We start from the raw sequence: 24,223 nt of genomic DNA on the forward strand, positions 1-24,223 counted from the left end.
GAGTGAGCAGTTATAAAATTGATTTCAAACATTAAATTTTACTAATAAGTCATTTTGTACTAATTTTGCCTTATTTTACATATTCAATTCCTAAGGCAAAATATATGTTTCAGAAAGTACACATATTTTTCCAAACAAACAAAGCAGCTTTAAATTCATAAGAGATTTTAAATGCTCAAAAACTCAGTTATGCTTATAAATGCGTTTTATTACATCATGTTAATTCCATCAAATTAATTTAACAAATGTAAGTGCTGTAATCCCAAAAATTGTTTTTAGAAATAGTTGAAGCACTCTTCGAAGAATTAGGCTGGCCAATCAGGTATTTGCATTTTACACAAGACACAGCTGCTGAATGTATAAATTAACATATTCTTGAATAATAAATTCACTTTGTAAGGCATTTTATTTAGTTTATTTACTTCTGGGGGGTTTTAATACTATATGTGCCTTGTTTGTCTCACTGTTACTTTTATGAGGTGCTGGGGAGGTAACAAACAGCAAGGGAGGGGGGGAGGATTCATTTGTATATTCTCTTCAGCTATATTTAATGCATATTGCATTAAAACCAACAACAAGATGGTTAAAAAGACAATAATTCTATATTTTTTGGCTTCAAAATGCGAAACAATCTGAAAAGACACATAATTGACATTTTTAAGGGTGGACGAACAAACAAGGCACTTAGGTCAACTCAGCTGTCCAAACAAACCAGGGGAGAAACTCAACGGTTTGAAGGGTTGGGTTTGAAGTCATGCACTGCGAACTCAGGTTAGTGGAACTGATTTCAACCGCTGCATTATTGATGCAGTGATCATCCGACTGAAGGAAAAAGCATCAATTATGAACAAGCAACCTCACTGCTAGCACCTGCCACGCTGATTAATAAGTCATTAATAGACACTCAAGTGTATGGAGTGTTTCACAGTTTAACTAAAAAAAAAACATTTTGGTTGTGTTTAAGGGTTAGAAACAGGATGGACGGATGATTTGTCATGATTCAACCCCTTCATTGGCATTGATCTTTTATGTGGCCTGCAGCAAACTTTGTCCACATTTTTCTTCGTCCATCTGCTGAAATGTGACGGCTACAAGAAGTTCAAGCGATCCGGGCAGTGACATTGCACAAAGTGGCTATTGTCAACAAATGTGTGTGTGTCAGTAGGACCACATCCCTAATTGCGGCAAATGACTCGGCAGGCACTCGTGTGAAATGTTTGAATGGCATCTCTTGTTGTGGTGCCTTTGCTCATCGATGCGTCACACTTAAACACATCACAGGCCTCTTTAACGACGCCATGATCTGATTGGATGACTACTTTGTGCATTAGTGACTCGTTTGTGATTAAATCTGTGTTGGAAAATTTTGCATTTGCAAAGACAGGGAGTCAAAAGCATACTTAATGCATAGGTGGCTGTTTTTTACTTGATTCAAGTGATTATAAGTCAAATTTAACATTAATTCATATTAATTATTATCAGGTCAATCAATCAAAGTAACTGGCTACTATAAAAGCAAGTGAAATCATGCTATCAGCATATTTATTTATTCGTTACACTTTGCTTATTCATTTAACAGAAATGAGCAAATTATAGTTATCCTTGTTTTTATTAGTGCTTTATTGCATTTAACACACGTAAATTAGAGTATCTAATTCTTAAAAATTGCTGTAATGTGAAAATAAATATGTTTGGTAAATTTAAGACAACACAGAAAAGAGTATTGGTAACGACACTGCCAAATTAATATTTAAAAAAAAAAATCAACTACATTAAATGAGGCTTCAAAATCGTGGAAAAAAAACAAGCCACTGTTTCTGCTCTCAAAAGTGGGCGTGTCTTTTCAATGCACTGTAAATTGTGCCCCACTCAACCGCCATCTCATAATCAAATCCCACTCAGGCTTGTATGACTTTTACAAAAATAAGAATACAAAATATTGTTCTCTTCTGCCTTCTCTCCGTGACATGTGTGCACTCACAGCCAACAACGAGGCACTCTAAAGCAGCCCCAGCCCAAAACGATGGTCCATGCGCTGGACTGAACTGACTTAAAAAAAATAATAATAACAATACATTTCTCCCTCCCTCTTCCAACTATTTCACCTTTCTTTGCATGATGTCCGTGCGCTCATTGCTAACAATGAGGCACTCTAAAGCAGCCACACCACTGAAGGCAAAATGCATTTTCAAGGTGTAGGCATGGCTAGCTCGCTAAATGCAAAATCCTCTCTCTCTATAAAAAAAAAAATACAATTAAAAAAAGCTAAGTGCTCAAATTCTTATATAGAAGGGGTGGGGAGGACTCCTGCCATTTAAGACACGCCCAAAAAGGAAAACCAACCCAAATTTCCGGTACCTTATTTTTTTGTGCGTCAAAAATAAAAATAAATAAATTACAGCATGATGTTGTAGCATGAAGTTTTGTACTGCAACTTGAACAGGCTTAACTGTTTAGTGTGTAGTTTTTAGTCCAAGTCGTTAACGGATATGAAAAACTGGGTCAAATATTTTGCTGCCTTGTTGTGTTTGTTGACTTCCTGAAAAAAGACCTCAGACAAATGTACAGACAGTATAATATCTTTACAGGAAGTTACAGGAAGTTACATGAGACAGATGAGAGTCAGGCTGACTAAAAATAAAAAAAAATAATGTATCATAGCAAAATAGCATCATAAGTGCTTACTTTTGCTCCTGGGCCACAACATTAAGAAAAAAGTACTTTGCATTGATGTTGAACTGCACTGAATAATCCTGAAAGCCGTTTCTACTCGTCCCAATCGGTGAGGTGAACTTGTTGCTGTCTGTGTTTTGTGTTTTTTCAATGCCCTTGTGTGTGTGTGTGTGTGTGTGTGACCAAAGAGGCGTGTAAGTGCCTTCACCTGAGTTCAAGCCAGCACACAAAAGAGCACTTTCATGCGCATTCTGTCCCAAGGCAGTCGGCGTAACAGGAGCTGGCTCGGGAGGTTTTCTATTGTGTCGGGTCAGAGGGGATCGATGGCCGATCAGGTGACCGCCCGCAGGTGGCGAGAGCTTTCTTCTCGAATTAGCAGCTCGTTTGTCGGAGTCAAGTGAAGCCTGGCTTCTTCTGTGTGGCCTCAAGAGGTCAAGGAGTGTATGCGTCTGTGAAACGTCTTCGAGTGTGGCTTACACTCATATAATTAACGCATACAAATACTGCGTGTTCGAAAGATAATGGTGAGATATTTTTCACTTTAGGTGACCTTGCATTAACAAGGAAACAGTCACTCAGGTGAAAAGGAAACGGAATTCCTTGTCAGTGGAGAACTCAATGAATGAAACCTTTGACGATACAGTTGGCTATCATGCTAAATGATGGATGGATGATGGATGGATGGATGGACGGATGTGAGGAAACTATGGATGGATGGATGATAGAAGGGATAGATGGATGGATGGAGGGATGAATGGATGGGAGGAAACTGGATGGATGGGAGGAAACTATGGATGAATGATGGATGGATGGATGGATGGGTGGGTGGATGGATGGGAGGAAACTATGGATGGATGGATGGGAGGAAACTAAGGATGGATGGATGGATAGGAGGAAACTATGGATGGATGGATGGATGATAGAAGGGATGGAGGGATGGATGGATGGGAGGAAACTATGGATGAATGGTGGATGGATGATAGATGGATGGATGGATGGATGGATGGATGGGAGGAAAGGAAACTATGGCTGGATGGATGGATGGATGAATGGATGATGGATGGATGGATGGGAGGAAAGGAAACTATGGCTGGCTGGATGGATGGATGATGGATGGACCAAGAGGATGAATAGAATGATACAATGAAGGTAGATGGATGGATATAGTGATAAAGACAATGCGAGGTATGGAATGCTAGAACAGAAGGATGACTGGATAGAGGATCAGAAAAAGAGGTCAGAATGGATAAACAGACAGACACAATCCAAATGGACACACCCCAGCATGAGAACGTTTCAGTCTTGTAGTACGAATCATCATCATCGTCATCCCGAGACGTCAATTGTGTGTTTCTGAGCCAGCGTGTGAAGTGAAGCGTTAAATGACGGCGTGCTAGCAGCTGATCCCGCGCCTGTTGTGACAGCGCCGCTCTCCTTTGTCGGGAGACCAGCCGCACTAAATCTGCTCCACTCCCCCCACACAAAGGCCTGCCTGCCATTTTATGGAGGGGAGGGGGTCGTGCCATCCCACTGGCTCGACAATGGAGGGAACGGGACCTCGCGGACCTCACGGAATTCTTTCTCAGGCCGGCCAAATGACACAGGGAATTCTGGGGGATTCCTTTGTTGTCCCTGCAAAGTGAAGCGTCATTTTGTTGGGGTGAAAGTCTCCAATTTTTTTTATCTCATGGTGATCACGTGGAGGGATTTTGCTTGGTTTTCAAATATATGCTCTTTAACCTGCTGGGATAAAAGTAACCCAATTTAGCATAGGGTCCAAAATAGACAGAGCCGATGCTGGGTTATTATTACCCAGTGCAGTGGTTGAGGATTCAACTCAGCATGTTGAGTAAAGACTTTGAGCCAACAAGATAAGGGATCAACTACAGGTGAAATAGCTAACCCAGCGCTGGGTCCAAAAGGGTCTGAGCCACGCTGGGTTATTTATACCCAGACCTATGGTTTGAGGATTTGACCCAGCACGGGGAGTCAACATTTGGATCTAACAAGGGATCAAGCCTATCCATATTGATGAATTAGGTGAAATAGCTAACCCAGCGCTGGGTCCAAAAGGGACTGAGACAAACAATTCTGGGTTATTTATACTCAGCACATTGGGTTGAGGATTTGACCTATCATGTTGAGTCAAGAGTTTGATTGGGGTAAAAACTGCTGGGTCAAAATGAATTCCATTTTGGTCAAAAGTTGGACTAACTGACCTGTTACTTGGGTCAATTTGACCTAATGTTGGGTTGTTGTAACAAAACAAGTTCGTTTTTGGGGTTGTTTTGTCACCCTTGTGAGGAATAAGCGGTTATGAAAATGGTGGGATTGATGGGTTGTTTTGCACAAACCAACCCAAGTTGGGTCAAATTGACCCAAGTCGCACGTTAGTCCAATTTTTGACCAAAATTGGGTTATTTTTCACACAGCAGTTTTAAAAATGGGTTACCAGGTTATCAGTTATCACTGTGGTTGAGAATAATAATAATTTGACATGTTACCCAATGAGCTATCAACATTTCCCACAAATGTTACATTCAATTTTCTTCAACTTCAATACACAATAAATTGTCCAAAATGGTGACCGGCTTCAGCTCATCAGCCCGCCCAGATCCAATCTTCAACCCAATCTGCTGGCTCAAAATGATTAACTCACCCTTTGGGTAAAAGTAACTTAATCTTCTCAAACCCCACAGTTTAGCCAGTGATGCGTAACATTGTCATACTCGAGTAGAAGCTCTTGTTGAAATCAAGCCTCCAAGCTTTTCCTTTCCATCTGCTCCTTCAACAGCGAACTTCAACTTCCTTCCAATTGTTGTCATCTCGCAGCCTTTTGTTGCTAAGAATAACTTCTGCCCGGCGCATAATGCACCGTGACTGATCATTCGGAAACACATGCTGAATGGCGAATACCCTGGTGGACGCTCCCTGACGAAAAAACGCTGGTCCGGAGCGCTGCAGAACATACGCAACCTCTCAAACGAAAGAGGTCAAGGGACACCCGGCGGCTCATTTCCATGTTTACAAGAAACTAAATGGATGCACTGTAGCAATTTTGCTGAGTGTCTAAAGTAGAACAATGGAAGAATCACTAAGCCACCGACTTGCACCTTTGGCTCGTATCATAAAACTATTTGAACTGACAAAGCTGAAATAGTGTGCTAATAGGATTTGTCCGAAAGGGTGTGTTGCCATGGAGACGAATGCTTCAATTCTCACCGCAGGAGATCAACAAGACAACCCGCCATCAAGTCTCTTTCGTTTTGTTGAGCAAGAACTCTTTCACTGCTGTTTTAAACACAATAAGACCTGCTGGTGCTTTGGACTGAAAGCCAATTCTAAAACTGTAACCTTTAAGTTCGAATACAATCTAAAACGGATGATAAAGCACCACCAATTGAGAAAAGACTGGAGCTCTTCTACTGGATTCCATTAGATTGTGCAGGTGTACCTTATATGGACTTTCATCTCCTCTCTTTGTTGTATTTTGGGAAACATTTGCATGCTTGGGATTCTTTCACAAACATGCTGGATCTTTATTTATTTTTTTCACTTATAACTATACGAGCACAAAAAGCTACATTTGAAACAAATCTTGCAATGTAAAATGCCAAACTGGCTAATTCCTGCTCATATTCAGCCCCACTGAATGAATGGATGACTGAATGAGGAGACATGCTCCACTAATGAGCAGTGACATGCAGTCCAAATGGGCTGGAGCTTTTCAAGGGGACAATGCTGCAGACACACGCAGCGCTCCCTGGACTGGAACTACTACAGCGTTTCATTAGTTGCGCAACCACGTGATGGCCCTCTAAAATGAGGGGGAAACCACATATATGCAATCTGCAGGTTCATTCAAATCAATTTACCTGCAATGATTAGGCCTGCAGCACATTGTCCGTGATTTTGTTTGTGAACCAACAGAGAGACAATCAGGTTGGTTGTATGTATGCTTTGGCCAGTTGGCTCAATAAAGTCTAGGAAAGAGAGGGTAATAAAGTGATTCAAACATGTCTGTACATTTAAGAGCTTTGCTGCCATCTTGTGGCAAAAACCGGTCAAAGATTTTGCTGCCGTAAGACCCAGAACGACTGGTCGAGGTAAAGAAAGGAATAATGATAAGAATGACAATGGTAATAATTCAAACATGTTAATTATATCACTTATTTTAAGTATGATGTTGATCAACTGTATTAAATAGGTTGTTGTTTGATCATTGATTGAAATGTTCATTGCGAACGTACAGTAGAAAACACAAATACATTTTAAAATCTACAATAATGATGTCACTTAATGAAACACCCTTTAAATGGCACTGCTGGTCTAACAAGGGGTAAAAGGAAGTTATTTTTTACGTCACTTCTCACTTGTCTTTCAACGTAGAGAAAAAAAGAAAACAAAGACTGTCGATGTAATGCGTGTTGCTACCACGTGAAGGCGCTATTGCTTTGGTACTCCTGCTTTTACCTCGATGAAGCAGTACACGAATGTAGTAACCTTTTCATTTTGTATATCAGCGCTTTATAGTCGTTGTTGTTGTTTTTTTAACACCGAAAGAGAATTAGCCCAAACCTCACCCAATAAAAACTTTAGCATTGATGATTATGTTAAAAAAAAAAAATACTGTGAACGGAACAGTAGTGATTCTCTATACATGTTGTACCCGGGCTTCCACTTTATTTACATTTAAGCACGATGTTAATGTTAAGTAGCACAATGTTATATAGTGGCTTCCAAAATTGTTGTTGTTGTTTTTAATGAGTGCAGAAGCCTACAATTGTATTTTTTTTTTAATGTTTAGATTACATTAATGCTTTCAAAAAAACATGGCAAGAGGACCTCGAAAAATGATCGCATATTGAGGGGAGAAAAGAATAGAAGCCATAGTTCTCTTCTCTCCCTCTGACTGTTTAGTAAGAAAAGAAGGAGGGAGGAAGCATCGTGAAGCATTGCATGTTCCTCTTTCGTCATTGGTTGTCCTGCCTCGCACCCTCCCTCTCATAAGCGCGCTCCTTCCACGGACCTTGGCAGAAAATCACAGGCCACCGTGGGAGGGACACTATATCTTCCTCACCCTGGGATGCTTCTTTCCCCCTCTCGACAAAGAGCACAACGACCCTCCGGACGCGGTTTCATCTTTGCGCCAATTTCGCCATGACAGGAGTTTTTGAGAACCTCAGCACTGATATGCACTCCAACCAGATGACCTCCAACAGCTACCACAGCTTGCACAAGTCGCAGGAGTCCCCCACCTTGCCGGTGTCCACCGCCACGGACAGCAGCTATTACAACAGCCCGCAGCACGGCCACTCGTGCGGCGGCTCGCCCTTTGGACCGCTCGGTTCCTTCCAATATGGCAGTGGGCCAGGCGCGCTACCATACAACGCAAAACCATACGACAACATGGCGGGCTTCAACTCGTCCTACTCCTATGGCAGTTTTGGACCCAACTCCTCACCTACTCCTGCTGAGACCGGTATGGAATGTACATTTTGTGATTGTGTTTGAATATAAACACGTCCAAGTTCGGTAGGAATTTATAACACGGTTATGCGATACATTATCGTATCGTAGGCTATAATTGTTAGAACGCACAAATCCAATATGTATTAATTGTTCCGTGTTAAATTTGAATGTGTAGGCCTATATGTGCCAATAGATAGCAGTCTAATATATAGAAAAAAAAATGTGATAGGGCATATTTATCGTTTTTAACACATTCATGTTTAGAATTGCATAAAAATAAATATCTGAGTCCACGGTTTAGTTTGAATGTGAACTAACACGTTATAGCTAAGTAGGATATATATATATTTATTTAATTATATATATTTTTATTCTAATTTACATGCATTGCAGTGGTCACATTTTAGTGTTCTCTTTACTTGCTTTTTTTTTTTTTTCTTAATTCTTGCACATTTCCCACAGCTTATTTTTGTTTATCTTATGCGGCATGCAGGACGAAAAAGGCGACACAACCCACGCATAATGTTTAGTGTAAAAATATAAATTGCACACACGCCCATGAAGAAAACAGAAACTGTCATACAGTCACGATTTAGTTGAAATACACATTAGTATTCAAGTGAAACTCGCTTGCATGTACACGCCCATAAAAAAATGAAGCAATAAAAAACACGACACATTCCACACAATGTTCAGTGTCAAATTATAACATGCACGCGCACACGCCCATTTTGAAGGGGGGAAAAAAAAGTGATACTCTCCCACCTACCCACAAATCCAAATGACGCTGCGCCGAGTGCCAGAGCCGTCCTAAAAGTACATTCCAATGTTCTCCCACAGAAAAAGAAGAGAGCGAGCCAGAAATCAGGATGGTGAATGGAAAACCAAAGAAGGTCAGGAAACCTCGAACCATTTATTCCAGCTTCCAACTGGCCGCGCTCCAGAGGCGCTTCCAAAAAACGCAGTACTTGGCGCTGCCCGAGCGGGCCGAGCTGGCGGCCTCGCTCGGCGTCACGCAGACGCAGGTGGGCGACTGCCAAAAACAAAACGAAAACAAAAAAAAACACAGCACATCCCCACCAGCAGCGGAATGAGTGCCGAAATAACGTGTCATCTGCTCCATATAGGTGAAAATCTGGTTCCAGAACCGGCGCTCCAAGTTCAAGAAGCTGTGGAAAAACGGTGAAATCCCCCCCGAGCAGCACGTGCCCACCAGCGAGTCGCCCCCGTGCACGTCCCCGCCGAGTGCGTGGGACTTTCCACAGACTCAAGGCATGAGTAGCTCCACGTTACCTCCAAACTGCAGCAGTCCGCCCAACAGCAGCAGCAGCGGCGGCGGCAGCGCGGCCTGCTCTTCATCCTCCTCCTCCTCTTCTTCTTCATCGTCCTCTTCTTTTTTGGCCAACTACTCGTGGTACTCCAACACGAACTCGATGAGCCACCTGCAGCCCCCTCTGATTCACCACAACCCGGCCATCACTGCCGGGACGATATTCTGAAAAAAAGAAAAGAAAATGGGACTCTGCTGATGAAAAATATACACGTATACGTTCATTTTGAGTGGGTCCTACTTTTACGAGCGGAAGCATCGCAAAACTGTGGACGTTTGTCAGACACAGAACCACATTTTGACAGTTACTTTTCTATTTATTTATTTTGTTGATGTCCAGGGATACATGAATGAACCACTATTATGCTGGATTTCCTCCCCCCGCCATTTGTTTTTTATTTAGAAAATTCAAACCTCGCCCGTCAGTGATGTAGCACAAGTTAACTGTATCGTGCCTTTTCCTACTTTTGACCTCATGATTTTGTTGTGATATACAGCTCTGGAAAAATATATATAATAAAATACCCCTCAACCCCCCCGGGGGAAAAAAATGGTACCAATTGTCATGTTCTGCGAATAAAGCTCTGAATGACAATATTTAGAATCGGAAGTTATGTCTTCATAAATATGGAATGAAACAAAATTGCTTATTTTACTCAAATCAGAAAACTGTTAATCTTGCAGTGGTCTTTTAGTTTTAATTTTACCTCCACCCACGCCTGAATATTAAAAATAATGTCTGTAAATATTTTTTTTTATATAGCTTTCGACTTTTATTTTGAAAGGCGATTGGTGCAAAAATCAATTTACCAGCGCAAGCTACTGATTGTCTTACATCTGATTGACTTGTATCCCACTTAATTGTGTTCTTTTTTGTCTTATTTATTTTTTTACAGTGCTCCATATATGGTTATTTAAATAAACATGTTTCCTGTGATGAACGTCTCCACTTATTCCACATGTGAAATAACTGTGACAGTGATATTATTTGCATTTTTTTAATTGAATAAATCACATACTCACATGCATACATAATAATATTTAGGTTTTGTACACACACGTGGCTCCTAAGAGAAGAGTTAAAAACAACATGAAATTAATTTGTATGATAAAATAATAAATCGCTAAATACAGTATGCGTTAAAAAGGACATATAGGCAATTGTACTGCAGGAAGAATATAAACATTTCAGCAGATTGACCTACATACATTTGTTTATAAAACACACCTGTTATAGTCAATTTATCATTCAATATGAGGATTGGTGGTACATACAAATTGATAACCTTATTTTTGCACCACAGATAAACTATTTACTGTTTTGAGTGTATTTTTTTTTAAAGATATAGAATCAGGACAGAGATTACACCTGCATTAAAAAAAAACACGCATGTTGACTATTGTTCTTGTAATTTGTAAACAACATTGACCATTTTGAGCACTTGTAAAAAGCATGACTGAAGAGCATATCCAAATTGCGTTTATTTTCTATATTTTACGTAAAACAATTTATTTTTTTTACATAATTTCATGGCAAAGTTATGATAAAACGTTTGGGATACTTTGCATTTACATGCATTATGTTGCTTTGTTATCTTGTGGCTGTAGTTGACATGTTGTACAACTGCACTGCAACTGGATTGCTTTGTTGAATATGGTTTACTGTAACACGACTGTTCCATTAAAACAAACAAACAAACAAACAAAAAGGATCTCAGGCTGCATATAAGGTCAAAATATTAGATAGCTCTCAATATGATGAGTGCAGATAAGGTGGGGGGGGGTGAATATAATTAATATCATAATAACACATACTGCCCTTAACTCAAATAACAGTCAATGCAACAAAAATTTGGTCTATTCTCGGTCAGAGAGGTATTCCTAAAAATGATATTGGAAACATAAACAAAAAAAAATTTGCAATGAACTTCATACTCATATGCATATTTGACAAAGCACCCTCATTTTTTAAGTCGAAATTAACTGCAAGTGGATCATCCTGCCAACAGCAACATTTGTGAGCTCGCTGACAGGGTGGACAATAACAGAGTGGACATTTTGTATAATATTAGCATTTAACGAGCCTTCAATTAGTTAGCATCGTGATAGCAAGATGACGGAAAATTAGACAGATTAGATGGATATAGATCGATATTTTACGATGACAGGGTGGACATGTTAAACTTGGTAATATCCAAATTCCAGTTACACAAAAATACGATAAAAATAATAATTTAGTTTAGACCTTGAATACATTAAATAAATGCTAATTGAATATAAACCCAGAAGCAGCATTTAGCTGTTATTCTGCACGCAAATGGAATAAATTGCCAACAGAAGTCAACTCAGCCCAAAATATACTTTTGAATTAAAAATGATGCCCCCATACTTATATAATTTAAAATAAGTTAACTTTTTGCTCTTTTAGTAATGTTAGATAACTACTTTTTATTCCAACACAAATGTGCCATATAAATAAAAATGCCTTTCTTAAATATTTTATTCTGTGTGAAAAAAACAAAAACAAATGTTGATAATGACGTCACTGAAAACATCAGGGTTTTTTTTTCAGGGGACTACCCCATAATGACAGGGTGGACAGCAATTTCAGAAACACTTGCAAAATGTTTAACATGATTATGAAAATAGAATATGATCGAATGGACAATAAAATGACGTCACTTAACCACTTGTTGCACACACTGTATAGTCACTTTATTGATACTGACCCAATAATAAACATGTTGTTAAATGACTCCCTCTCTAACAGTGCCCCCCCCCGCCCCCCCAAAAAAAATGAGCATCATTATTCTTCAATCTTCTTACAGCTTTCTGTCCATGCAGCGAGTGTGTGTCATCTCTTTTGAATTTCTCCAGTGCAACTTTGTAAATGCCACACTCACTTTTCCTCATTTTGTGCTCGCACTGCACTGCAATCCCACTCATTGTGAAAACCCACAATTACTCCCATAATTCGCCACTATTTCAGTCGTCTTAATACCGGGTGTCATTCCCCCCCCCCCCCCCCCCCCCCAAGGCGGTCTCGAGCATCAACATTGTCCAACTTGCATGTATACGTGATAAATGGCAATATCAGTGCCTACAGTTTTGCAGCCTGCAAGTAACTTGACTCGAGCGTAATTGCATCCGAATTAGCCTGAATTGCGCGATAACTGCTGCTTTAAATTTCCAGCGGAAAAATTACTCATAATTCCCCCCCACCCCCCACCCACCCCCCCAAAGATTACCAAGACCTCGAGTGCACAATGTCATCAGCGTAATGAGGAGTAAACATTTATGCTAATAATCTGCATTTTTCTCCCCATCTGCTATAAAGAGGGGGAATAAAGCAGAGGATTTTCCAGTCATATTCGGGACTCCGAAGCAGAACGTGCAGAACGAGGGGAACGGATTCATTCATTTATCTTTTATTTCTGGGTAGGATTTGAACGCTTTTTTTTTTTTTTTTTGGAGCTGCCGGACGCTGATTCCATCTCTCAAAACTGAAAGGTGAGTTATTTGATTTATTTCCATGTCATGCATTTTGAAATTTTGATGCATTTAAATTCTGCCCCCTTTTGATGTCATTTAAAAAGCTTGTCCTGCATTGACAACTTGCTGCAGCCTCCACCTGCAAGCAATTTGCACACTGCACGTCCAAAGCCAGCCTGCCAGCCAAGACCCTGCATATATGGCAGCTCACCTAACCCCCCCCCCCTGCCCCCCCCCCCCCCTTTATTTTGCACCAGCACATTTCTTTCACAGTTCAGTCTCCTTTCTTTGTCGGCGCCAAAAAGATCCTCGGAGAGACACAGAAAGGAAAAGCAAAAAGGAGCGAGAGAGAGAGAGAGAGAGAGAGAGAGAGAGAGAGAGGCAGAAAAAAATTGCTCATAATTACCCCCGAGATGGGGGAAACTGCATTAGAATAAATAAGGGCGAAATGACTGTAATTATGTCGGGTTTGATGGGCTCGGCTCGTATAATCAAGGAGAGAATGCAGCGAAATAACGCTGACCCTCTTGGATGAGCAGCTGCGCCTTTCTCGCCGCACAAGCACAAGAACACGCAAATTGACGTCTCGCGCAACAATACGCAGGCTTGCAGTCGCATGTGGACATGTAGAGACAGAAACACAAGGCCTTTGTCAGCCACGCTGCTTGGACACGCAAGTTCGATAAAGCGGAAGAAGCAGGGACGACTCCAGGATCACCCCCCCCCCCACCCCCTCCCACTCCGGGGCTAAAGGGGGGCTTGACCGATATGACAAATGAGAAAACGGATGGATTATAAGTATATTTATGAATAAATATATATATATTATAATCCATCCGTCCATTTTCTTAACCGCTTCTCCTCACAAGGGTCGCGGGGGGCGCTGGAGCCTATCCCAGCTGGCTTCGGGCAGTATACATCCTGAACTGGTGACAGCCAATCGCAATATACATCTAATATATAGCTATATTAAATAACCTCCCCCCCCCCTACCCAATCCTTGAAAAGAAACAAAGGAGGAAGAATACATCTATAACAATGCAAGCGCAAATTATATTTACAATACGCAGTTTTATTTAATTTCACTCAAGTTCATTTTCATTTTCTCGTCGTCTCGTGTTTAAAATATGAAACATTTCAATTGTAGGCTATATGTGCAGCATGCACATATACACATTTAGGATGTTGATAAAATTGTGTCAATTATTGGTGGATAATAATAAATAAACACCCTAAATGCTAGGACAATTGTGCGGTGTATATAAAAAAAGACACAATAAAAATGCATAATTATATCATATAGGCTGTAATGTGTTGTATAGTGCTGAAGCACAAATAATTAAACTGCTAATTGATTGTGAACTACTGGAACAAAAATAACCCACTTTTAACCCCCCCCCCCTTCCCAAAAAAAAAAGAGTTTTTTGTTACAGAACAGACCCAATTAAGAGTAGACCCATATACACCCATTTTTGGTTGTAAAATTAGGTTGTTTTATGCAAAACTACCCATGAGTTGGGTTGCTTTGACCCAAATCACTATTTCAGTTTTTGGGTCAGTCAGTAAAAAAAAAAAATTTTTAACGGTTATTTCTGAGCGGGCAGTTTTAGGCCTACAAACATCCAGTTTTTGGGTTGTAAAATCAGGATAGATTGACCCAAATAATGCGTCGGTGCAATTATTAAACAAACTGGGGTGTTTTTTTTTTTTTTGACCCAGCAGTTTTAAGAGTGAATATAGGCCCATGAATGATGATACAAAACCCCCAACATAATTAATAATAATTCTTTTTATATATAATATTAATTGTAAGTGTAATTGAATCACTAAAATAGTAATGTTGTATTTCATTTTAATTGCCAAGCAATGTGTTCTAATTAATTTCCTTTTTTTTTTGTCATATATATATAAGTTGATATATATTTGGTTGTAAAATAGCTTGGCCATGGAGGGCGGGTTGTTTATGGCTAAATATGGATGGAAATGACTTGTGTGTTTAGAGCAAATAGAGGTCATATCATTATTATGAATGATTTTGCTTGTTTATTTTTTATTTATTTGTATTGGGGGGGGGGGATAAAATTATAACCCCCCCCATTTTTTTAAATGAACTATGGACCCCAAAAAAGCTCAACATGGGGGCCCTTCCTTAGTTTTGGCCTCTGCTCGTCTTCGTCTTTTAGCACCTGCCAGCATCGTTCCCCTTTAACTTTTTCTTTTCTTTTTTTGCCAGATTTACTTGAAGAAAAGCTGCAAAGAAAACGAGTTGTTGAATTAATCCAGATTTCTGGTGGAAAATCCTAACAATCGCCCCCCTTTTATTTTTCTCTCCCTGTCACTTTGCTGAGGTTTGACAACAACATCTGCAGCAGCAGCAACAGCAGCAGCAGCGACACAAAACAGGCCGCCAGCCAAACATGATCATAAATCATCTTTTCAATCTTTTTTTTTGGGGGGGGTGCAGGAAAGTGTTGTCATTATGTGCAGCTCACACACATACTCACACACGCACGCGCTTCTTCACATAAGTTAAATCATTTTTACTGCTTTGTGAAAATGTGCACAGTATGTACATATAGAGCCAATAAATTAAAGAGATCGATACAAAACTAAATCTTTTTTTTTCTATGTGGACTAAAACACATGTGGACGAATACAGCAAGCCTAAAACCTTTCACAGCCAGTAGAGCACAAAACATTTTTTTAATGTATCTACAAAATACAGTGACAAATTGATATTTCTCTTTTTCTCGTCTTCACGTATAACTTGTGGGCGTAGAAAAGCTTTTGCTCGCGCTTAGTGCAGCATCAACAACATGACATCGTTGTTGTCTCAAATTTAAACACACAAATGAACACAAGACTGGCCTCGAAAAGTAACCCCCCCCCAAAAAAATCCCAATAATTTAACTTAAATATTAAACACATAAGCAACAATTTGAGTTTGTACAATATGCTCTGAATGATAACAAGGAGGATCAATATTATCAATAATCGGGTCTTGGGTGACCTTCTAATAAATGAAAAGTGACGTCATCATTAAAAGGTAAACAATGACAACATATCTGATTTTAAAAATCTGCTTGTGAAAGATTTCAGCTCATCCGTGAAAGGTCATCTCCTCTTTCAAGTTTCTCAGCTTCATCTCCATCCTCTTCTTCATCTGCTTCCGGAATGAGGAGCCCACTCGGGGGGTTTGGGGTGGGGGGTGGGGGGTGGGGTGATCAAACGCTCCAAGCTCCATGCTCCAAGCAAGTGACCGACATGAGTTCACATGAGCTGGGAGGACTGTTGCATAGACTCCTGGTGCGCGCCCGGGTACCACGACGTGTAGGCCGGGATGTAGGACCCCGTGGCGCCGCCCACTGACGTCTTCCCAGCGGTCGGCGTGCTCCAGGCGGGCGCCAGCGTGGGAGAACCGCTGGACAGTCCGCGGCCCGAGGCCAAGGCGTTAGTGTCAATCGTGCCACCGCCTTGCTTCATCAGTTTCTTGAACTTGGATCTCTTGTTTTGGAACCAAATCTTCACCTGCGTGAGGGGATGACCGAAAGGAGCAAGCAGCGTGAGAAAATGGGCGTGTTGGAACTTTTACGCACGTCACACACACACACACGCGCGCAAAAAAAATAAACAAAGTAATTAGAAATTTATACCCCCCCCCCCCAGAATAGCCTCTATTAATTGTGTTTAAAATGAACTAAAAAGAGAGAATGGAAGGTTTAAGTGTGCAATAAAATAAAAAATAATAACAATTGTAACTATACGTAAAAAATGCAATTTATGGAGAAATTGAATTAATGGGAACAAATGTGACATGATATAAATGAATCATATGGAACAATATGGAATGATATTGAGTGATTTGGAATTAAGTGTGGGAAAAAAGTGAAATGATATTGAAACATATGATGTGAAATGGTGACATTTTTTTTGTATGTTCCCAGAGTGAACTGCATAATGATCAATATGAATGATGTGAATATGTAATGGATCATTGGGAGTATATATATATATATATATATATATATATTTTTTTTTAATGAAACGTGAAAATTGCGTGAAAATTGAAATGTTGAAATGGGGAAAAATAAAAGCATTTATGGCGTGAATTGTTGGACGATGTTGACGTTAAAATGGCGAGAATCGCTTGAGAATCGCGAAAGGAGAAATTAAGCGCGTCAAATGAGGAGAATTAAATATAATCGACTTATGTGCAGGGAACAAAAAAATCATAACAGAGAGCGAACTTGCCTGTGTCTGCGTGAGCCCCAGAGACGCAGCGAGCTCGGCTCTCTCCGGTAAGGCCAAATATTGCGTTTGCTGAAATCTCCTGTTGAGAGCTTGAAGTTGTAAACTGGAGTATATGGTCCTCGGTTTGCGGATTTTTTTCCCTTTCCCGTTGAAGCGCACCTCTCCTCCTTCCACTACCGTGCTCTTGGCCGTTTCCGGTGCTGAAATGAAAATTTAATGAATGCACGTGGGGTGGCGGGGGAATGGACTATAATTAGCATTAATTGCAAACATTGGTTACTGTGTTACGCAATACGACGCGATGGAGATGTTCTAGGCGCTTACCTGGGTCCTCTAACCGGGTTTGAGGCAGGGTCGAGCTGTTCTGATATGTTTGGACCGAGCTGAGGTACGGGCTGTTGGAATGGCTTCCCACCGAGTTGATGTAAGGGTAGGCCAGTGTTCGGGGGAAGTTCGTGGCCGGGCTGTAGCTGTCGTGCTGTCCGTGGCCCGCAGAATGTAAACAGTGCACGGGGTAGTGTCCGTGGGACATGGAGGACGGCGACATTTGTTGACTCGCCGGCCCGAACTCCATGAAAACGCTTTTCCCCGAAGCGGGACTGTTAAGACTTTCTGGGATCGCGGTCATTGTCATCTCTTCCGGCGGCTCCCGTCTTCCTCCTGGTTTTGTTGTTTGAGTCCAGACCGGGAGGGCTCCCAATTTAAGTCGAACCGCTTTTTTCTCCTTCCATTCATAAGAAAATGCAGTTTGTTCCCGTGAAAAGTCCCAGGTATGATGCTGCGGCCGAGATAAACTCCCCCAAAGGTTTGAATCTGCCACTCATGAATATTCATCCCAGGCGGCCGCTGATTGGTCCACTCGCTGCGAGAGGCGAGCCCATTGGCCCGGCTGCCTCCGAGCATCCTGAGCGAGGAAGACGAAGCGCACAACCTCAGGGATTTTCAAATGATCATTATCAGAACAATTAGCACGCTCACAATTACGATTATTGTTATTTGTATACAAACTGGATTGAGGTCAAGTCATCTGATGACGTATATTATGAAAGATATTAGAATCATAACACGCACGTATGAGGTATAATAACACAGCAATTCAAAACAAATGATAGTATAAATAGGCAATTTTATGTCTTGTTAAATGTGATGAAATAAAATTAGCCAAAACAGTAGTGAGTTTGTCAAACGACATCACAATATTTATAAATGTAAGAACGGGTGTGATTTTAAAATATACATTTTAGATTATAGTAAAGAGAAGGAAATAAACAAGCTGGTTAAAGCTGCTGACCGGTTTGATGAATGTCATTGTAATTAAAGCTCCCAATGTGTCGTATTAGCATAACAGAGAGTTCAATTTTCATAAGTAGGCCGGTAATTAGTCATGTATTTAGCACTTGCACAAGCATCAAGTTGAAACAGTCTGAGCTTAATGTATTAATATATTACAATGATGATATGCATTATAAATAAGGAATTCGTGTTTGATAATCCACGCTTCTTATTTCTGTCATCTGCTGCAGTGTTTTTTGTTTTTTGTTTTTTTTTGTGGGGGAGGGATTGCGGCCAACCTTCCACAACATGAGCAGTTATCCCTGAAAATTGGATTGAATTGACTTGACGAAACAAACAAAATGCAGGAATCTACCTAAAATTAAAAAAATTAAATAAAATAACACAGAGGGTATATGTGAAGCAAGAATGAACTTACTGATGAGCTGCGAAGAAACTGGAGACGAAGCCACACGAGGCTGCGTTCGTTTGCACGCAAAGAAGAAAAAAGTATCCCCGAGGATTGCATTTCTTCAATGCGGGTTTGTGGCGCAGCGAGCAGGGAACTGGTGCACCGGCAGCCTGCAGCAGCCTCCATCTCCACCTGAATAAGCCATTAAAGCCAGCTAAATTCCCTCGCTGTCATTAGCAGCCCAATGACATAATTGCGTTGAAATAAAAGCAGCGGCAAGTTGCAAAAGCCAGCGCGAGCCTGATGTGCACAGATGCCAGTGTGCTGCCTGAATTTCAGGATTCTCTCAAATATAACCAAAACTGGTCCCCTTTGCTGCCCACCCTCTCTCCCTAAAATAGGCCAATTTGAAGTGATTTCTCTGGGATTATTACTTTAGGGGGGAAAATGCTTCAAGACTTCCTCTATAAACAATGATAATGACAGTACAACCGATAATTATCATCTTCCAGAACAGAGGACAGATTTTTATGGGCACTTGGTGGGTGCGACTGATAACTGTCATTATTTTTCCCACGATTACAGTATCCGCAAACTGGAGCCGCTCGCACAACACACTGCCGGGAAATTGTGAAATAATAAAGTAGTGACACTAATTATATGAAGGGTAATGAAGACATTTGTTCCCTTACGTGAAAGGAGATGCAGTCTTCAGTGGATTTTCAACCAATAAAAACAATCTATCATTGGGAAAACAGACAGAAAATCTTGTAATTTGCATGCCACGCCAATAGGTGGCGATGACTCTTGCGCTACATAAAATGACCTCGTCCAAACTTCGTTGTAATTTATAGCTCCCGTTATATGAAAAATTCCACATGCTTAGATTTAGAATCATTTACTAAGTAATCTAGAAAAATTTATTTGCATCTCCGATAAAAAAAAATAAAATAAAATTTGTTGGCCAGTGTTAGTCGAGATAAATGCTTTAATGCAGACTCTTTCGATTTCAGTAAGTTCACCATTTTATATGCAAATTTGATGGTTGGCTTCGGGGATGTCAGAAATGAATCAAGCATGACATCATAGGCGTGTCTCGTGAATCCAAGCGTCCCCAAAAATTTAAATGTAATATTTTAACAATATTTTAAATGTTGGTGCATACATGGCCTCGAGAGATGTATTGGAGAACTTTGAAAAAAAAAAAGTCATAATAAAATAATTTTCAAAAAAATAAAAAATTCAAGCACTCTTCCCATGTATTATTATTATTTTTAACAAACACAAACAATAAATTAATCTGTTTTAAAATAAACAACATTTTCGTTTTGTAGGTCAGGCTGATGCTAAAATAAAGGAAAATGAACCATGAATTAATGATAATATAATAATTAAAGACACTTTATTCATCAACTTCAATTAGAGTTGTTAATTTACTAAATAAACACTTTGACTTGCCGTCTTTGAAAGCGTTCATTACGTCAACTTCACAAAATTCGACTAACAAGTGTGGCGTAAACACAAGTCACGTAACTCCGAAGGCAGATTACAACAATCACGTAAACAAATACGGCTTTATCACCCTCAACCTTTCATGTTTCATGAAACAGTGATATATCACTGTTTATAAATTTATAAATTTCATGTTATCATATATGATAACATGAAATGTGGAAACATGCGTCAATTGCACTTCTTGAGAAGTGAACTTATAGACACTATATAAATAAACAAATTAAGCACCCCCCCCCCCACACACACACACAAAAACTGCAGCCTTTGCAATTTTGAAAATTGCGTTCTACTGCATTTTGATGTCGTTTTGAATTCAATGAATTGTTCAGCCCTTATTTCCACATCATCAAGGTATAGCTTGATGTGCAAGGCCTCCTTGTGGTCTCTAGTGGGCCTCTAACTGACCACAATGTGATTAATAATAATTTTTAAAAAAGTCATTCATGGTTGAGGGGGCTTTAACACCTGCCGCTCTTCACCTGAGGGGAGAGTGGCAAGAGAGGTGGAGCTGGAGAGAGAGAGAGAGGGGGGGGGGGGGCAAGATGTCACAGACTTCATTTGAATCCACTGATGGACCCTTGCACACCCCCTTTTTTGCCCTTAACCACCTTCAGTCCAAAGCCACATTTAAGCAGCCACTAAATAACATTATGACCACACCATAGTGCCGAAAAAGCTCTCTGCCAACTCTGTGATTAATTACTGCAAAGTTTCCCTTCCCCCCTGATTGAAACGCACTCATTTATTCATCTATCGGTTATTTTGTGAAGTGAATTGAATCGTCTTTTTTCATCGTCAGTCCGCATGACGGACGTTAAACAAGCGGGTTAAACAAATGGAATTGAATCTTATTTTTTGGGCTTATTGTTATTCCAGTCTCTTTGGCTGCCCATCCTGTAATTTCAGGCGCCAGTGAGCCAAAGTAGATGCGACACAATTAACTGGATTCAGTGTCTATTTTCATGTTCAATGTGGCGGCAAAAATGTGAAATTGATTTGCTTTGTGCGTACATCAGACGCAAAAGCGAGCAAGCGGATCGCTAAATGATTGTTATGAGTCTCAAATAAAACTCACATGGAGGGCATATGCTAGGTTTTTTTTTTCGTGTCAATAGAGAAAAATATGTTCTTGGGTAGTTAATTTCATTTCTTTATTTCTACTAGAAAGTGTAAAAAAAAAAAAGTGGTCAGAAATGATTTCTACTAAAGTGCTACAAATCAGCCTTTAAGATTGTATTTGGACTTTTCATCGTAAGAAAATGATGTGTTTTGTTTCAAGAAAGTATTTAGGTCTACTTAAAGATGGCAACATTTGGACTTGTATCTACTTGAAACAGATGAAAAAATATGACTCATCATTCAGGAGATGTCAGAAAGCTTCAGTCCATTAGATTCAAATTACCTGATAGTGTTTTATTATCCATTACAATGCTGCTTTGTATTACTCATCGCAGACAAAAAGCTGAGTGAATGTTTATGTCAACCTGCAGTTCATCACCTTACAGTACTGTTGACGTTGTTTGAACATATCTTCCACATATGCTTAATATCTCTCACTGGCATTTACAGTTTCTTGATATGATTGATTTAGAAAAATTGACGGCCCTTTTTATTCCATTATGCAAAACAGTAAAACAAAACAATACAGTGAGGCAGTATTTCTGTTAAGACAGGCGAGTACTGATACCAGGTATCGGTATCGTGCTGATATCATATCAGGTATCGGTACTCGCAGCGGTTTTACGATCAGGAGCTAAAGGCGTATACATGTCTGACAGATAGATGCCCATTAAGATATCACATATTTTGATTGGCACTTTTTCTGGCCACTGGATTATTAGTTCAATTTATTTATTAAAATTCATTTTATTGTGCATTCCATACAAAAATGTAAAAAAAAACATGATAAAAAAAGAAGCAATTTTAAGGGGGGAAAATGCTATATTGGGTACAGGTCTTAATTTATATTTATCTGTCCTTTTTTTTATTTTATTTATGTATTATTTATTACACTGAAAAAAAAATGGGGATTGATATTTACTTGAAAAAAATCTAGTAAAGTGTTGTTGAGGCTTGTTTATATTATCTTTTCCTGTCCTGTATTTCACTGTTTATAAAGAAGAAAATGTAAATAACATTTGAACACCAAAAAAAAAAAGTTGTTTTAACGCAACTACATCAAAAATCCACATTCCAGCTTATGCCAATGCGTCCTATTCATGTTCTGACCCAAAAGCCAGTCTGCTCGCAGGCTGCAGGTCAGAATGTGCAAAGGCCTCCAGCAAACTGGGAGAAATGTTGTGGCCCATTACAGCAGCAGCAGGGGTCGGGCCACAAGGCAGCGAGCAACGCAGCCGCCTGGAATGGGCTGCAAAATGACCAATTACCCCAGTGAAGTCTGAGGGAGGAAGGAGTTTGAAAAATATAGCTTTTGACTTAATTCGACTTAACTGTAAAACGAAACGAGACACCTTGAGAGATTGTGTTCTATAGAGAAAGCAAGTTAGCAGCTGACCAACGGGACATCCTTTGACGTTATGGGTTAGGATTACAAAAACAAACAAAACAAAAAAAACAAAAAAATCTTTACACGTTTGCTCTTATTGAATTACGCAAATGAAACGACATGCAAATTTGCCAATTAAGCCATTTGTCCGCGGAGGGCCGGCCTGCTTGACATTCAGCTGCCACCGCAGCGCCCATAGTCCGCAAGTCCCCTTTTGAGTTTTTGTTCCGAGTTAAGTCTCCAACAAAGACAGGAAGGAGGTCAGCACTCAGCCAACACCTGAATGCGCCTCTCCTTTGGCTGCTCCCCTTGATCCCCACAGTCTGCGCCTGTCATTAGGCCTAATGACGGAAAATTGTCATGTTGATACAAGTCTTGCTCTCCCCCCCCCCCCCCCCCCTCTCGTCTTTGTATAAGTAGAAGGTAGAAGCTCCATTTGAAACAAAGTTCTTTGTGACTAAAAGGCGCGGATGTTGCATTTGTACTGGGGCGGGGCGCAGGGTGGGGGGGGGGGGGGGTGAAAGAGGCCGTCCACGCTCTTTTCCATAGCCGGTATAATTATTCATACTGTGACCTTAATGATGCGCTCTGTTCATTCTGCATCTCATCCACGCGCCAGACCCTCAGCGGAGCCCTGTGTCAGGGAATATGAAAAAGCCATATAATGAAACCATTTTGGCTGATGGAAAAAAAAAAGGAAGGGGGGGGGGGCTCTGCCGAAGCTGCACTTGCTACAAAGGCGGCTCAATTATATGAGTAATTGTGATAATTTACCCTCCATTCACTTCTTTATGTGAAAGGTAAAAAAGAAAAAAAACAGATGCTGAAAGGGAAATTACCCAGACAATGTGAAATCGACTGAAATGGTCACAACAGAAAAGGAGGGAAAAAGATGACTGCAAGAAAGTGAGGGCCTATAAATAGGTATGGGGGCAGTTAAATGCACCCTCAGAAGCTCACAGACACAAACAAATAGCTCATGTGAATGGATTAAAAAAAAAAAAAAGGTTCAATGGGGGAGAGAAAAAAACTAATGAAAAAAAGGGAGGATAAAAGTACATATGCAGCTGCCTGAGAATTAAATTCCTTTTGAAAAATGTCAGCCTCGGAAAATGCACCCCCCCCCCTCCTCATCCTTGGCTATCATTTGTTGTTCTCTGACAGGAAAAGGATAATTACCCTCTCTCCCAGGCAGGAGGACTGACATGTCCTTTCCATGCCCGAAAGAAAGCTTGAAGAATCATTTGGAACCTTTTCCTTTATGTTGAAGCGTGTGTTTTGTTCGGAGATGGCTGCAGAC

At 40.2% G+C, this 24,223-nt stretch overlaps 2 protein-coding genes across 2 annotated transcripts; one reads left to right on the forward strand and one right to left on the reverse strand.

Moving 5' to 3' along the window:
- The first annotated feature begins 7,720 nt into the window (after window positions 1-7,720).
- Window positions 7,721-10,412, forward strand: dlx2a (distal-less homeobox 2a). Its single transcript, XM_086091173.1, has 3 exons — window positions 7,721-8,155; window positions 8,986-9,170; window positions 9,273-10,412. The coding sequence occupies exons 1-3, from the start codon at window positions 7,834-7,836 to the stop codon at window positions 9,642-9,644; spliced, it is 879 nt and encodes a 292-aa protein (XP_085947299.1). The 5' UTR covers window positions 7,721-7,833; the 3' UTR covers window positions 9,645-10,412.
- A 5,080-nt stretch (window positions 10,413-15,492) lies between these two features.
- On the reverse strand, window positions 15,493-19,234 carry dlx1a (distal-less homeobox 1a). Its single transcript, XM_086091256.1, has 4 exons — window positions 18,930-19,234; window positions 17,543-18,122; window positions 17,219-17,418; window positions 15,493-16,495 (listed from the first exon to the last, which is right to left on the reverse strand). The coding sequence occupies exons 2-4, from the start codon at window positions 17,850-17,852 to the stop codon at window positions 16,238-16,240; spliced, it is 768 nt and encodes a 255-aa protein (XP_085947382.1). The 5' UTR covers window positions 17,853-18,122; window positions 18,930-19,234; the 3' UTR covers window positions 15,493-16,237.
- Window positions 19,235-24,223: the final 4,989 nt, after the last annotated feature.

Source organism: Leptonotus elevatus, chromosome 12, assembly GCF_054856555.1.
Source record: "Leptonotus elevatus isolate MCC_2025b chromosome 12, RoL_Lele_1.0, whole genome shotgun sequence".
In the NCBI taxonomy this organism is placed as follows: Eukaryota; Metazoa; Chordata; class Actinopteri; order Syngnathiformes; family Syngnathidae; genus Leptonotus; species Leptonotus elevatus.

Excerpts from the sequence above, each read along its gene's own strand:
- dlx2a (XM_086091173.1), top strand. The coding sequence starts at position 7,834 with ATGACAGGAGTTTTTGAGAACCTCAGCACTGATATGCACTCCAACCAG. Across the intron at positions 8,156-8,985 it reads ACCTACTCCTGCTGAGACCG|AAAAAGAAGAGAGCGAGCCA; the intron begins GTATGGAATGTA and ends GTTCTCCCACAG. Across the intron at positions 9,171-9,272 it reads TCGGCGTCACGCAGACGCAG|GTGAAAATCTGGTTCCAGAA; the intron begins GTGGGCGACTGC and ends TGCTCCATATAG.
- dlx1a (XM_086091256.1), bottom strand. The coding sequence starts at position 17,852 with ATGACAATGACCGCGATCCCAGAAAGTCTTAACAGTCCCGCTTCGGGG. Across the intron at positions 17,419-17,542 it reads AACCCGGTTAGAGGACCCAG|CACCGGAAACGGCCAAGAGC; the intron begins GTAAGCGCCTAG and ends TTTTCATTTCAG. Across the intron at positions 16,496-17,218 it reads TGGGGCTCACGCAGACACAG|GTGAAGATTTGGTTCCAAAA; the intron begins GCAAGTTCGCTC and ends CCCCTCACGCAG.